Source organism: Pogoniulus pusillus, chromosome Z (genome assembly GCF_015220805.1).
Source record: "Pogoniulus pusillus isolate bPogPus1 chromosome Z, bPogPus1.pri, whole genome shotgun sequence".
NCBI lineage: Eukaryota > Metazoa > Chordata > Aves > Piciformes > Lybiidae > Pogoniulus > Pogoniulus pusillus.
Window position 1 is genome coordinate 78126252 of NC_087309.1, and position 16415 is coordinate 78142666.

Genomic DNA, 16415 nt, shown 5'->3' on the forward strand with positions numbered 1-16415 from the left:
CATTGGCAGAAAGAATGTAGATATGTTGTTATGAGTTCTTTTGCAGATGATTGTGGTGTCCAAGGAAAGCCATGAAGAGCCCGCTACCCATGAGCATGAGCCCTGAGAGTGCCAAGAGTCCTGCTCTGTTCCACTCATTGAAAAAAAAACATTGAGCTAGCCAATGCCTGAGGCAGACGGAAATAAGAAGATGAATGACCAAAGATTGAAGAAAGATGCTTGAAGCCTGGAAAATGACCATCTACGATACTGATGTTATTCCTAGTTACATAGAATGACTTGATGCTGCAATGGTAAATTATATTAAAGGGGTGGATTGTGGCCGTTTGAGCTGATCCTCTAGCTCAGACATAGGGGAGAGATGAACATTCCAGGGATAGGCCACATAAATGGCAACAATAGATAAATTAATATAATTTCATTGGAGCATCAAGAACTTAATGTCTAGAAGCACAGTTTGTTCTCCCCCTTCTCCCGCTGGCTTCTGCTGCTGCAGCTTCGCCTATCTTCCCCGGCTGCTGTTTTGGCTACTGCTGCTTCTGCTGCTTCGCCGCTGCTTGACCCCCTCCCCATCTCCCTTAAGGTTATTGTATTGTGGTTTTTTTTTTTTTTTTTTTTTTTCCCTTCCTTCCTTCTCTAGTTATTATTTCTCTTTACATTGTTATACTTATATTATAAGAAAATACAATTTCATCTTTCCCTGACTTTCAAAAAAGTAGGGGGGTTTGTGTTGTGAATTTTCTTCCCGGGGGAGGGATCAGCCCAAACCCGGGACAGGAAATCATCAAAAAAATAAATGTTTCTGAAAATTTAGTTTTTACTTTCAAGAAACCTCCACTTTCATAGTAAGTATGGAAGTAATGTATTACATATGATGCCTGTTTGAAAAAAAAACAAAACCAACCCTTCATGAATATAGAGGAAGGAAACAAACGACCTAGAACCCCACTGTTCTGTCTCATCCATGAATTTTACAGGGCATCAGTATCCCAACCATTAATGTGCAATTACTATCTGTATAGGGTTAACCCTCCAGGGGGAGTAACCCTGAACCTGACCCTAGGTGGTCTTGACCACTCCCCAGGGGTGGGTCTGAACACCACCAGGTGATGGTTAGCCCACTCCCCCCCCTTCCTGTCCCATAAAAGCAGGGGGACTTCCTGTTTCACTCTCTCCCTGCACCACTCTGCTCCCTGCATACCACCATTACCATCTGTTCCTTGTTTCTCTTTCACCACGTGGCCATCATCCACGAGGCAGACAAAGCCACCACCATCACAATCGGGTTGCATTTATACATTTTGTATTTGCTATTTGCCCTTCCCTAACCTTTTGTAACTTCCCTACCTCAGATACCTTTTCAAGTTATTGTTACACTTTTTAACTTCCAAATCGAGTGAGATTGACTTGTTTGGGGTGTGCTTATCTTCCTCTCTCTCTCTACTTCTAATTTCTTTCTTTTGGGAAAGGAGAGGGAAGAGGGAAGAGCACTCCACAAATTGTTATTGGTGCTATCAAATTTATCTGAGTTTCTGGAAATTTAAATTAGAACTGAGACATTATCATTTCCAAAGTGGGTCCCCTGGGATGCAGAGCCACAAGTTCTCTATGTTTGAAATAAGTATGTCTGTTTTAAGGATTGTACTTTTCAGGCAGCTGAGATTCTTGTACTATTTTTCAGCGAACATGAGTCAGTGTGATACATATATGATGGGTTTGTACTGATTATTTTGTTTTTAGAATGCTGGAAATAAAAGTGAGGAAACAAATTTCTGATTATTACTTTTAATTTTACACGATCCATGTTTACAATTGTCACTTGTCAATATTTTGTATAAAATTAAATACAATATGCAGTATTTTCAAATGAGACACAAATGCATATTGAACTACTTAGTATTATAATATGAAGCTTTATCTTAAAAATACCTCCAACAAAATAAACTCCCACTCTGTCAATCCAAGTTAAAAAAATATGAATAGAAATATACAATTTAAAAATAATCAGGATGAACAGTACTGATTAGTCAAGAAATTCTTAGACCTTGATAGTCTGTACATGAGTTTATGCAAGACAGTCTGCAAACCACTAATATATAAAAACCGCAGTGCAACAAACTGGTCAGCATCATGTTTTCTGGGTTTGTTCCATTTGTTTGTCTTGTTTTCTTGCCTTTTTCCCCCCTCCTTGCCCCACATTTTAATACAGGAGTCTTGTCAAATCTTGGTGGGTTGGTTGGTTCTTCGTTTTAATCACCAGCATTTTCTGTGGTCACACAAGTGCAAAGACAAGGAGTGGGCTAACATCTGAGAAGTTATCGATGCTGTAATGGAAGCTAGCAATCTGACCCAAGATATTACAGCTTTTGAGTTATGTTGCATACTTTATTTAATAGAGATCAGGGGAGAATCCATCTGTCGTATACTTGACAGAGATGAAATAACTTCCAAGGAAAAAATCGTAACTGATAACAGCAGAGGTAACTTCCTTTGGCCGCTCTGCGGTACAAGACTGTGGCAGCTGCCACCAAATGTTCCCCTTTTGGCACGAAATACTTCACAATTTGAAGATTAGAAACCAAGGACTCCCTCACCCATGCCCACTTTTCATTCTCATCCTTAAGACAGCTTTGGTATGATATAGTAAAAATGCTACACGAAGAACTAAAACTTTAGAAGAACAAACTAAACAATACAGTCAATTGGGACACAGTGAGGTAATGAGTTCATTTTTCCACGAAAGGCTGCTTGCAGCGTTCAGATGTACAATCCCTTTCACATGACTGTGTTCGTCACTAAGATACTGGGGGATAGCCAGAGTATCCTGATACACACTCATGCCAAACACGCAGTGAGAGCTGTTTTGTGTGTGTGAACACTTGTTTTATGCAGATTTACTTCTGATGAACCTGGAATGGCTCTGCTGGCTACTTTAAAAATTAGCATCTCAAAAGGCAAATTCCAATCTGGAATTTAGAAGGGGTGTGAAATAGGCTTGATTGTTTTCAGGTTAAAAACAAAGAGGCTAAAAGAGGAAGACTGGCTGAGAGCCAAACACAGTAATATTACTAAATCTTTCCTGATTTGGTTCACACCCCTCTCACCTCACTACTTTCATCTCTTGTGCTCTCTAGGATAAAAAAAATGTTAATAAATAAAGATTAATATTTGCACAATGTACCTATTATTGTGGTTACCTCTGCTTCAGCTTTTGGGCAAGTGACCTATGTCAAAAAGAAAACCAACAAACCAAATCCAATCACCTAGAAGAAAGTTTAATTGCTGTACCAGGGTGAGTTCTGTCCCTCTCATTTAGGTGCTCAATGGTCCTTTATTTTACACCACACTACTCTCTTCTGTTTTCTTTGGATTTATATTTGCAAATTCAGGCTATTCCAAATTCAGGGATGTAAGGTTACTAGCCCTTCACATCCTGCTTCTTTTCCAAGTCATAATGCTCCTGCTACAGGAAGTTTTCAAGTCAATATGTGATTATTTATATTTGCATTCAAAAATCCCCAGCTTAACAGAAAGCTTAATTTTAACTTAAAGGAATATATTTTAACACTAGTCCTGGAACCTGCTCATTTACATCCAGAAAATTATCCGTCTTGCACAGGTAATCTGTACCTTTAAAAACTTCAGTTATTCCATTGCTAACACTCCAGATCTCTCAGTTTCTTTTACTTTATGTCTTGAGAGTCACTAAATCAGCTGTCGCATATTTAAGGCTATGTGGTAACAGTCCTCATCTGAGGGATATGCAGCTGTAAACTTCAGATGACAGACAAACTGAGCTGCAAAGCCAGCTTTGAGATCTCGGAATACAAAAATTGGTAGGGAAAAAAACGCCATCAGTGTCTGAAGACATTCTTGTAGTGGATGAAAATTTCAGTCTCAGTCAGATTCCTCTAAATATCACACTACTTTTTTTAGCAGAGGTAAGCTCTTTTTTTGAACCGTTAACTGAATGTTAAAATCTATACCTGCCCCTGAGTTCCATTACCAGTATCAGTTGCACAGCAAGCTTATTTTCCCTTTTTTTGTATGCTACACCCCTTAATTGTCTCAAAGCTAAAAACCAGTGACATCCACATGTTATCAAGCACACCACTAAAACTTAGGAAAAATGCTTATATTTGGGATACTGTAATCTACCATTTCACCTAACAGATTTGAAGATAGCAGAAGAAACAGTAATGACATTTCAATATGACTGCACTGTTTTAAATGGGAAGCTCTTTTACCTCTCCCTTAAAATCATACCAGATTTAAAGCAATTACAACTAATTAAAAGAGCCACTGGTTGTAATCAAGTAAAAATATGTAACAATTAAAAACAAGTAAACATTTGTACAGTGTCAACTCAGAATACCTGTGATTTTGCCCCTCTGCTCCACTCTCACTAGACCTCACCTGGAGTACTGTCTTCAGCTCTCGGGTCTACAGTGTAAGAAAGACATAGACCTGCTCCAACAGGTCAAGAGGAGTGCCATGAAGATGATCTAAGGGCTGGAGCACCTCCTCTATGAGGACAGGCTGAGAGAGTTTGGGAGGTTCTGCCTGGAAGAGAGGGAGAGGGAAAGCGAGAGGCATTGCCTCTGGGGAGGCTTTCGGCATTTAAAATGGGGCCTACAAGAAAGATGAGTGGCTCTTTATCATGGAGTGTAGTGATAGGAAAAGGAGTTATGGTGTCACACTGAAAAAAAAAAGGTAGATGTCAGGAAAAAAAAACAACCTGACTGTAAGAGTGCTGAGATACTGAAACAGGCTGCTTACAGAAGTCGTGGCTAGCCCATCCCTGGAAGTGTTCAAGACTGTGAGGCTTTGAGCAACCTGGTCCAGTAGAATGTCCCTGCACATGTCAGAGGGATTGTAACTAGATGACCTTTAAGTTTTTTTTCCAGCCCAAACCATGCTATGATTCTAGTCTATGAAGGTAATTGCCTAGTTGTTTTCTTTTTCAAACTGAACAAACAAACCACAAAACCTTTGAAAATAAAGCACTCTTCAGTGGACTATAGTTGCTTTGTGTACTCAGTACTTAGCTTCATATAAAACCTCATACAAAATAAGAAAGAATAGCCCATTAACACAGGAGAGTACCAATACTGTAAGAAAAAAGCTTTAGTGATTAATTTACAGTCTTAAGTGGATACTTAAGCCCAGTCTGAATGGATGACAGAGATTTATGTATTTAAAAGCTCCCAGTCTTTTCAGTTATTGTTGTCAGCAGCTACGTTGATTGCCATCACAATTCGTACACGTGCATCATACATGCTAGCAAGCCCTCTTTATAATAGGGAGCTTAAGCATGTACACCTGAGTCTGAAAGTACACAGATTTTGTTGGTTTTGTCTGAGGAAGAGTTAGCACATTAGAAAGGTGTCTACCAAGCACGGTGATAGTTCATTTTATTCTACAAGTAGCGAGGAGAGTCTTCTGTTTCTCCTTTGACGAAAAATGGAACCAGAGTAATCTTCCTTGAATTGCATCAAGTCCTCTCTAGTCATATCCCCTTTGTTTCTGAATATCCTCTTCAAAACTGGTTGCTCATTTGAAATTTAACGCAATACTGTTCTAGTCCTTGGGATGGATTGGCTGCTGAAATGAAATGTATTTGAAGAAAAAAAAGTTAAATATGTACTGAATATGCATCTCAAGCAAACATTTCTGGCAACGTAAAATGAGCAAACAATACTTCAAAGAAAGAAACAGAGGATAAAGGTTACTGCATTTAAGAACACAGCAATACTGGTTGTAAAGAAAGCACAGACTGGTCTGATCACGGACAATATGAAGAAAGGTTCTGTTCCATACATAAAAGCAACAGAGGATTTAAAGTACCATAAATTCATTAAGTGTTTTTGCTGTAAAGTACTCCTTTTCTTTCTCTCCCTTTGAGGTACCAGACTGCAGATAAGGCAGAAGGAATAGTAAAGAAACACTATTTTTTTTAAAAGAAGATTTAGATTACATACAGGCAAGTTCTGAGTTGCTGCAGTGTTTGACCAAGGATGCAGAAGGCTGCTTTACAATTCCCAACAAAGCAAGTCAGCATGAGATTTTTAGTGTATTCCTCTTTGTAATAGTTCTCTCTGTGATATTCCTCTCTGATTAAAAGAAGCAATCCATGCAATACAGTTTTCATGTATTTCCCCTCTGACTACCAATGATTTTTTGGCAATTATCTTGACCTTCATTCCCTTAAGCACCCAGGTGTCAGCCACAGAATGTGCCCTATTCTTACTGCCAATATCAAATGGCAGCAGTGAGCACGCCTGACAAAGGTGTGCTCAAGTAGAGGAGCTCTTCTGCTTAGTGATGAAGGTCTAAGAGGAGGTAAATCGGTTGAGAATCATCAGTGAATGAGAGACAAGCTCTTGGAGTCACATCCTGCCCATCCTGAAACAAACTAAACAGGCAGACGGAGCCCATGATACAGAGAATTCGTTGTCTCTCTGACTAAATGTGGTGACTTTTAAGATAGCAGACAATGACAACAAGTCCCTGCCCACAGTAACAGGCACCACAGGTTGTCTGCCTATTTACCCTTGCAGGTACACTGCTCTGCAAGGGTAAATGAATTACAAGGATGAAGGGTCAGCCAGTCTTGAGGTGTTGCTGAGGTTTAGTGGATCTACATGACACATCAAAACGTCTTCAGCAAAAAACAAAGTGTGTGTCATTGTCATATGTGATTGACTTCAGAAGACAGTGGAAGGACTGATATGCAGACTGGATGTGGGGCCCAGGTTAGTGACGAAAAGCAGAAAGCTTCCTCAGTTAGTACAGCCCTCAGACTACTAGCTGCTATTGATCTTTCAGGCAGGCAGTGATGAAATAACAAGAAGGCCCAGACCACTGAAGAGAGATTCAGGACCTTGGGATGACTGAATAAGGGATCAGGAACACAGGTAGTGTTCTCTTTCTCCTGAGTTGTGGGGAGTGATGAGGGAATAAACAGGAGGAGCTGGCAGATCAATGACTGGCCCTAAGCCTGGTGTCACCAGCACCAGGTTCCTCAATCATGGATTCATTTACAGGACACCAGGCCTGCTGGAGCAGATGGGATGCATCCGTTGCAAACAGGGGAAACGATCCTGGCAGAGGAGGTGGCAAGGCGTTACTGAAGGAGCTTTAAACCACATTTTAAGGCAGAAGGGCATGAAACTGGGCTTGCTAGAAATAAGCCCAAGAGTAGCACACCAGCATTTGAAAGATGGTTTATGGTGGACGGTATGGAATGGAGCCCCCTGTGGCTACAAAGGTGAAAACTGGAAAGGCCAAAGCCCACCTGGAAGCTAATCTAGCTTCATATGCTAAAGAAAAGAGAAAATGAAATTTGTCTTTTACAGGATGCAGGAGGGAACACAGTGGTCAAGGGTAAGTAGAAGGCTGAGACACTCACTATCTTCTTTGTGCCAGTCTTCAGTAACAAGACCAGTTGTTAAATGGACGCCCAAAACCCTGAGCTGCAACACAGAAATGGGGAGCAGAATGAAGTCACCATAATCCTAGGGAAGATGGTTAGTGACCTGCTGCACCACTTAGACATAGGTGAGTCAATTGGGCAGGATGGCATACATCCAAGCACACTGAGGGAGCTGGTCAAAGTGCTCACCAAGCCACTTTCCATCATTTCCCAGCAGTCCTGGCTAGCTGAGGAGGTCCCAGGTGCCTGACTGGAGATTGGCAACATGATGTGCATCTGCAAGAGGCATCAGAAGAGAGACCTGGGGAGCTACAGACCTGTCAGTCTGACCTTGGTGCCAGCAAAGGTGATGGAGCAGATCATTTTGAGTGTCATTAAGCAGCATGTGCAGGGCAAGCAGTGACCAGGCCCAGCCAGCAGGGTCCCGTTTGGCAAAGCTGATCTCTTTCTGTGACAAGGCAACCTTCTTAGTGGATGAGGGAAAGGCTGTGGATGTTTATCTACACTTTGGTACCCTTTCACACTGTCTCTCACAGCATTCTCCTGGAGAAATTGGCTGATCCTGACTTGGATGGGTGGAAGCTTCATTGGGTTTTGAAGTGTCTGGATGGCTCAGCCCAAAGAGTGGTGACTGTGCTAGTTTGAGACTAGCTGGAATATTTTGGTGAGAAGAATTAGATTACAGGCTGTGAAAAGGAAACAATGGTGATGTCTACTTCACTCATAGGGTTGCTGAGATGTATAAAACCAAGAACACAGATAATGCAGTGTCTCTGTTGCAGCTGGTGCCTGTACTTTTGTCCCTAACCTGCTGTAACTAATCCTTCTGCTTTCTAACCCCCCTGGCCAATCCTCCAAACTCCAAGCTTCATTTCTTAATTTCCAGCCATCTGGGGGCAGTTCACTTTATGTATTTATGATGTGGATAAGGAAATTGAGTGCACACTCCTTAAGTTTGTAGATGACACAACACTGGGCAGGAGTGTTGACCTGTCTGAATGTAGGAGGGCTCTACAGAGAGACCTGGACAGGTTGGGCCAAGCAAATGGTTATGAAATTCAACAGGGCTGAAAGCCAAGTCCTGCATCTGCTACAGGCTTGGAGAAGAGTGGTTGAAAAGCTTCCCAGCAAAAAGGTAGCTGGGGCTGTCGATTGACAGCTAGTTGAATGTGATCCAGCAATGCACTCAGATGGCCAAGAAGACCAACAGCATCCTGGCCTGTATCAGGAATAGTATGGCCAGAGGAAGTAGGGAATAGACTGTAGTGATTGAGTACTGTGTACAGTTCCAGGTCCCTCACTCCAAGAAGGACACTGTGGTGCTGGAATGGGTCCAGAAAAGGCCTGCAGAACGATTTCCAAGGAGTAGCTGTAGAACTGGGGTTGTTTATCATGGAGAAAAGCAGGCTGAGGGGAGCCCTTACTGCTCTCTGCAGTTAGTCTCTTCTAGCTATTACAAGTGACTGAATGAGAGGAAATGGCCTGGTGTTGCGGCAGGAAGGTTTAGATTGGATATGAGAAAAAGCTTCCTCCATGGAAGAGTTATCAAACGCTGGAACATGCTTCCATGCACCACATGAATGTGGAGCTAAGTAACACAGTTTAGCACCAGACTTGGCAGAGTTAGACAATGGTTACATCTGATGATCTCAAAGGTCTTTTCCAACCAAAACAATTCTATAATGCTATCTACCATAATCCCTTCACCACTCAAGATATTTACTATATTCATAATCCTATATTTGTAATACTAAATTTGTAATCCTAATTCTGTGTTTGGGAACACAGAAAGGACTTTAATCTGTAATATAGTACAAATATAAACTTCTCAGTAACAGACAAATTTACAAGGAAGATGTTTTAGCTGGAGAAACAAGGGCATCTACAGAAAAAAGGTTGTGAATAGTAACTCTAGTAATGTGATTACTTGCAGTTCAGCAACAGACTTACTTTAACCACAAGAGGTAATATTTTGTGTCCATCAGTACTGTTTTTCTGCAGATGGCAGCCAGAGATGTTCCATAAAGAAAATGCAGTGAACATTATGAATAAGATTGAAATTCCCTAAATTCCGTCTGCAAAGCTAGAATAGAGCTTTAGCTGTAAATGGCTGTGTCAGCTAAGAAATCATTCTAGAGGCATTTTAATAGTGTCAATAGCCTGAAGGATGCAATGGCAGATAATATTGCACTAGGATGGATCACAAATGCAATTCATCTACAGTAAGAATTGACGCAAAGGACCTAAGGCATCAACAAATGAGATTAATGTGACAAACCTGCAAAATGGTTTCACTGGCACATATCAGACAAGAAAACCAAAGAGTAAGGGTAAAAAGGAATGTCGGAAGTTAAGAGATGGCAACACAGTCTTGACAAAGACAGATGCTGGTTATGGCATGCATGGTCTAAATTTTGTAATAATGAATGTTCTCCTCTACCATGTAATCCACTTGATCTGGAACAGGTCAGTCATTTGAGCGCTATGAGGTAAGGCAAACTGCACAAGCTTCAAGAAATTAAAATAAACTTTAAAGAGAGTAAAAAAAAATTAAATTAGTAAGGTTTCCCCAAATGATGCAGGAAAAATAAAAGGACACCTATAAGATTAACAAAAAGGTACTGCATTCTAAGTCTCTGAAATTGTATAGTCATACCAAAATACCCTTTAGAGGGACCAGGACCCAGTTAGTCCTCTCAGATGGTGAGGTAATTAAGAGCTCCAGAACTGCGACATAACTGTTTAGGGTAAGTTTGATTATTAGATCCAAGCATAAAGTGAATGAGTTTTGGGGGTTTGTTTTTTGTTTCGTTTTTACCTCAGAAGTTAGGAGAAAAGAACTGGTATATGGAGTGAATCGTTTGGGTAGAAGTTTGAGAAAATCCATCAAAATATTAAGTAGTTTATGAAGTCTGAGCTCAACCTGATCTTTGGTCCTTAAGAGTCATATGCCTGGCAATACACCCACAGGACTTTTTAAAAATAAATAAAAATCTGTGAACTCTTGTTTCAAGGATGTTTTTTCCTCATAGTGATAGGCACACAACAGAAAGATAAACCTGGAGGTGAGTGTTCCAGGAAGTGAAAATGTCTGCTCAATTAAGTATGCGCATTGCAAGGAGCTTAAAAATGGTAGAGGCATGAAGAATAAAAAGGGCAGGCAGAATCTCATAAATTCTGTTTGGACTAAAACTGACATGAAAATAAAACAACGCAAAATGGAGGGGAAAAAAAACAACCAACCAAACAGGAAAACTCTGAGAAATACTTCAGATTTTCAGTAAAAAATGCTTCAGGAAAGAGATTATTCTTAACACACTGTTATAAGAATCAAAACGGTAACTCATATAGCCACTGCTAGAATTCTCTGAGTAGAATTTACTGCACTCCACTATTAATGACAGTTTTTGTTGCCTGATATATTATTACTTTCAAGGTAAAGGGGATGAGGAATGGGAAAGAAAAGCTCTGTGGGAAAAAAGCTGCACAAGAACACAGAGTTTTCACTAATACTTACAAATCAGCCTACATAACTACTTTTTATGTTATTTACTATCTTTAACTCTTCCCTGCAAAAGTCTTTTCAGCACCTGACAGATCCATTCCAAAGTTTTTGACTATAAAGGACAAGATAAATTCTGGTCAATTGTAACCACTAGAAATTGCTTGGTAGTTGTTTTAAGCTGCACTCTCAGGCTCAGCTTCGATAGTGCTGCAGAGGAGCATGAACACAAACATGCCCAAAGAAATATAATACTAGTGTGGTCATATACTTCCAGGCCAAAAGGCATTTTCTACCTGGATTAAATCCATCCAAATTTAAAATTTCTTTAAGCTCACTGAACAGGTTCAGTTCAGGCTATGAGCCATATTCACAGCACAAAATCTGATGTCAGTGTATACACACGCACTTTACAAACTTCACCTCTGCACCTTACTCACTTGATTTGATGGACAAGTGATCAATTTGTCTTATTTTGACCTCATATTAACCACTTTTACACCTCTGAGTCCTGTCCAGGCACATATTTGGTAAGGAAAGGCTCTTTTTCCCCCCCTAAATCCCTCATCTTCAGTAAATCAAACCTGAGTGAGCAACAAATGACATAAGGTCTAAGGTTCCAAATATTATGACTACATGACAGAAACCAAGAGCATGTTTCCAATTTCCCATTGCCTGGATGAGTTGTTGAACTGCAGCAAAAGCTATTGTCAGCATTGGATACCCAGCTCCAAGCATGTACCTAGAGAACAGTTACTAGATCTGTAAGGAGGGTAATTCTCACCTTTTTAAACTGTTTTTTCTTGCAGCAGACCTGGTAGTTCTTTTAGTAATGTCTCTACTGTCAGAAATGCTAGGTTCAGAGGTTTTATTTTTCTGAACACTGGACTGCAGAATTACTCTGGAAAGAGTAGGAAAAAAGAAAGATTATATAACGTGAAAGTTTCTACAGAAACACTGAAAAGAGGGTTTAACAGTTGCAGCAGCACTAACGAGTATCAGCTGGCTTTTCAAAACCCATTCTGAAAAGCAAACCTCTGTCTGAAACACGTTCTTCTCTTGTAACATCCTTGTCATAATTACAATGCTTGTAGCTTTATTAGGAGCATAGCAGTTCGGTTAAGTTGTTTTTTTTTGTTTGTTTGTTTTTCAAGGAATTAATTAAATTAATGTGTTTGAAATTCCTGTTAGGTTTTTGGAAGGCAAAAAGCTATGAAATTGTATTTTAAGTTGCTGCAATAGAATAAAACAAAAAGGTAAGATCTGAAATATGCAACAAAAGCAAACACTGATTTCCAGACTGACACAGAATGCAATTCAGAAAAAAAAAAAACAAATGAAAATCAAAGTCTTTATCTCCCAGAATTAACAGGGATATGTTCCCTTCAAACACAACAGGCTCAGAAAATTATTTCACAAACTGGCACTTTGCTCTTAAAGAGAATTACTACGTCATACTCAAAACTCAGCTTTACATGCTGGTTGTGCTCAGCTGCTCCTTTGCAAGACTCTAGTGCAATATATCGACTATTTCTTAAACAGGTAAATAGATCCTAGTACTGCTTACATCAGTGATAAAACAGGTCCAGATTGTGAAATACAAGCAACTCCTTTTAGCCACTAGGCAGCCAATTCATAGAGAAACCATGGCTTCCCTATTACTAAATGCTTGTAGTGAAATTATGATACTACAAAGTGGCAACTCGTCAATGTAGTCCACAGGTATCTATTTAGTGCACTATTTTGTATGTCTGTTCCCTAGTCATTCCAGCCATGCAAGCTATAAAACTGCATCATTTTAAAAATGCAGAGCTAAAAGTAACTAACCTATCACTGTTTTTCTCCCCATGTTGTTATTAAACTCTCATTTTCAGTGGCTTCACTGACTCTATCTGTGCCAGCATATTATATTAGACTGGAAATCAAAATTGTCATTAATGTGTATGAACTGCAGTCTGATTGCTTAATGCTCTGAAGAAATTGCTTTCAAGTAATCCTAGACATGAAAATAAACCACAACTTTTGGAGCAGAAGTGGAAAAATAAACATGATGGAAAATAGGAGCATTTTCATAAGTAACATATTCATCAAAACTTGAAACCAGTAAGTCCCCTAGCCCTATGCTTCTGTATTTTTTATGAGCTTGATACCAGAATTAGAATATGCATTGGAGAGATCAGAATTTCAACTAAAATAAATACTTTACAGCAGTAAAATTGAGAAGTAACCTTATTTACTACATAATTCTAGATTGTTGAGCAAGTAGCTGACTACAAACCCACAAAGTTCAAGTATTTTACATTTCTACTTGAATAACTCTAGATATTTCAAACCTGAAAAATCTTGTCACTTGATTTGCAAAAGTCCAAATCAATCTTCTCTGTCTCTCACATAAGATAAAAGATTGCAATGACAAGAAGTATTATATGCAAAGCAAATTCTACTGTAAACACAACATGCTCCAAAGTCAGAGGAATTGGTAATTTGAGGGGCTGATAACAAAACCCAAACCTTTAACGTATTATTATGCTTCTGTAGACACCATAAAAATTTTCAGTCTGTTTTTCTTCCATGCCCAAAGTGAAAAGGTTAAAAACCTGAAGTTCACTTTAGAATCTCTATTGTGCTTGCAAATCCAGCCCTAACAATTTCTAATACTAAAAACTCTCTTTTCAGTGCCACAGTTGACAATAACATGAACAAATTTGTGCTACTGCACTTTCAATTAAGCTTTAAAAATTACACCTGTGGTGAAGCATGACTTTCATTGCACTTCTCCTCTGTGCCACTAGTAACTTCTAGGACTGAATGGAAAGGTAAAAAGCTGGCTTAACCCCGTAACATTTAGGCACCAACATATAAGTGTGACCAAATTATGGCATGTGCTGGTTTTCTAGTGCTTGTGAAGATGGAAATATAGAAAATCTTCACCTTAAAAAACAATATATATATATATATATATATATATATATACACCCTGTCTCTGTATATAAAATGCATGTAATGTCCATACAAAAGAAAGTAGAAGTTATTGAAACACGATTTAACAGTTATAATCTTTCTCTTACAGGTGTCCATTTTCTCCAGACACCAGAAGTTCAGAGAATTGACCAGTATACATGTCTTAAATGCATACACTTCTCTAGTATGAACAAAAATGCTATGAATTATGTGATACCATCTTGCACAAACACTTAAATATTTATATTTTCAACACATTATTTCCCACAGAATTTAATTTTATCCGTTCAAAAACAAAGAAAGAATGGTACTTATAAAAATAGTCACCATATATAATCACACCTTAAAACCAAACTAATCACAACATCATCCTCTTAAGACCCTACCAAGGGGTAGAGAGAGAAGGAACTAGATAAAGGATCAGCCCAGAGCCAGCTGTGCACATGGTACAATTTTAACACACATTTGCTCATCAATCATTTTACATCTCAGTGATACACAAATTCACATGGCTACTCAAGAGCAAAGATTATCTGAAATCCCCATGAACAAAATGTCTGCTGAACGAACAAACAGGCATGTTGAAATGAGACTAAAAGTCCAGACTTTCAAGGCTGATAACACCTGAAGGAAAACAGATGTGGTCCTGTTTACACCACTGCATGGCATGGTGTTAAAAATAAACATTGAGAGCCCTCTTCAAGCTTCACAACTATCAGCTTAGGAGCAGAAACTACAGCACTGACAGCAGTGCTATCGCTGATTTACTAGAACGCTCTTGCATACTTATTTAAGGTAAGATAAGAAACTATACTTAGTGCATGGAATTTTGATTTAACAAAAACAGGATAGCAGCCTGACTTGGTAAGAAATCTGATAGGTTTTATCATTGATGTGAGATGAAGCAACAGTAGAAGAAATCCTCCCGAAATATCAAGACCAAAAAATTTCCAAACTCTGTTAGAGGAAGGCGAGAAGTCAAAATCATCTGTCTTGGTGTACATGACAACAACCAACTTCCAGAAACACTGACAGAAAGCACATCTGATGTATGCAAAAGTTTTCTTAACTTAATGATTTTTTTTTTTAAAGAAAAAGCAGAACATTGCCTGAGCACAGGCTACAGGACGCTGTAGTAAGATAGACTACCAAAACAGTGTAGTAGGACAGCTGGACAAAGACAAACCTAATGAAGTTCAACAAGGGTAAGTATAGAGTCCTGCACCTGGGGAGGAGTAACACCATGCACCAATACAGGTTAGAGATTAACTCGTTGAATTGCAGCTCTGCAGAGAAGGACCTTGGCTGAGAAGTAATCCATGGGACAGCAATGTGCCCTGGTGGCCAAGAAGGCAAACAGTGGACTTGCATGCATCAAGAAGAGTGTGGCCAGCTGGCTGAGGGAGGCTCTGACCCCTTCAATTCAGCTGTAGAGTCAGACCACATCTGGAATATTGTGTACAGTTCTGGACTACCCATTTTAAGACAGGGAACTGCTTGCAAATTCAACAGAAGATTATGATGATGATTATGGGACCAGATCACCAGTCTTAAAAGGGAAGACTGAGAGATTTGAAGCTGTTTAGTATGGAGAAGAGAAAATTGAGAGGGGATTTTATCAGTGTCCACAAATATCTGAAGAAAGGTGGCTGTCAGGAAGAAGGGACCAGTCTCCTTTCAGTGATACCCTGTGGAAACCTAAGAGAGTAGCTACCGGAATGTTTAGCTGGCCCTCACTTCTATGTGGGAGCCCAGAGGGTGATAAGTGGTAGGACATCTTGTTATACCTTGGAACTGTGTAAGAAAGGATGGGATGTGGAGACAAGAAATGCTGTATTGTTGAAGCAGACGGGAAAAGCAGCTGGGGGAAAAATGCATCTGTTAGAATAAGACAGAACAGTGGGTTTGAGGGTTGGTAGGCTGTGGGAAAGTGAAGTAAAGCATGTACAAACTTCTCAATAAATAGCTACTGGTTCCAGTTTGAGGCCATTTTGGCCCCCCTGTGGCTGTGGTCACTTCCTCGCAAACTTGTCTACCAGTCTGCATTTCAGCTCGCCGTGGTGGGACGGTCTGGATCAGGCCCACTGTACTCTCACGATACTCACGAACAAACGCACCATACCCAGTGACACGATGAGGGACAGTGGGCGCATCCACAGCAAACTCCATCTCCACGTCAGGAAAATCTCTTCTACTGTGAGCGTGACGGAGCACTGCAGCAAGTTGCCTGGATAGGCTGTGGAGTCTCCTCCAGAGATCTTCAAAACCTGTCTGGACATGTTCTTGTGTGATCTGCCCTAAGTGGTCTTGCTTTGCATGGAGTTTGGATTTGATGGTCTCTGGTGGTCCCTTCCAACCCCTAGCATTCTATGATTCTAGGTAATCCATATAGTTTAATTTTTCACCTTCACTTAATCTTTAATGGAACTACCATTTGTTAGTTCTGAATTTAATACACTCCCCAAATACCAAACTAATTTATACATTACCTACTTTCAGCCTATTATATTGGCCTTT

The 16415-nt window shown here is 39.7% G+C and overlaps 1 protein-coding gene across 5 annotated transcripts in view; it reads right to left on the reverse strand.

The window, feature by feature from the left end:
* Positions 1-1893: 1893 nt before the first annotated feature.
* CDC14B (cell division cycle 14B) overlaps positions 1894-16415 on the reverse strand; it is a 55517-nt gene continuing 40995 nt past the window's right edge. The window contains exons 13-15 of one of the 5 annotated variants that reach the window (XR_010309109.1): positions 11722-11838; positions 9876-9963; positions 1894-5604 (exon numbers count right to left, since the gene is read on the reverse strand). Coding sequence is in view for 3 of the 5 variants with exons in the window: in XM_064176668.1 (XP_064032738.1) it covers positions 5565-5604; positions 11722-11838 (157 nt within the window). In the remaining 2 variants the exon portion in view is untranslated. Of the gene's footprint in view, positions 5605-9875; positions 9964-11721; positions 11839-16415 lie in introns of those variants that run through there. The other 4 variants (XM_064176669.1, XM_064176668.1, XM_064176672.1 and 1 more) reach the window with 4 other exon arrangements.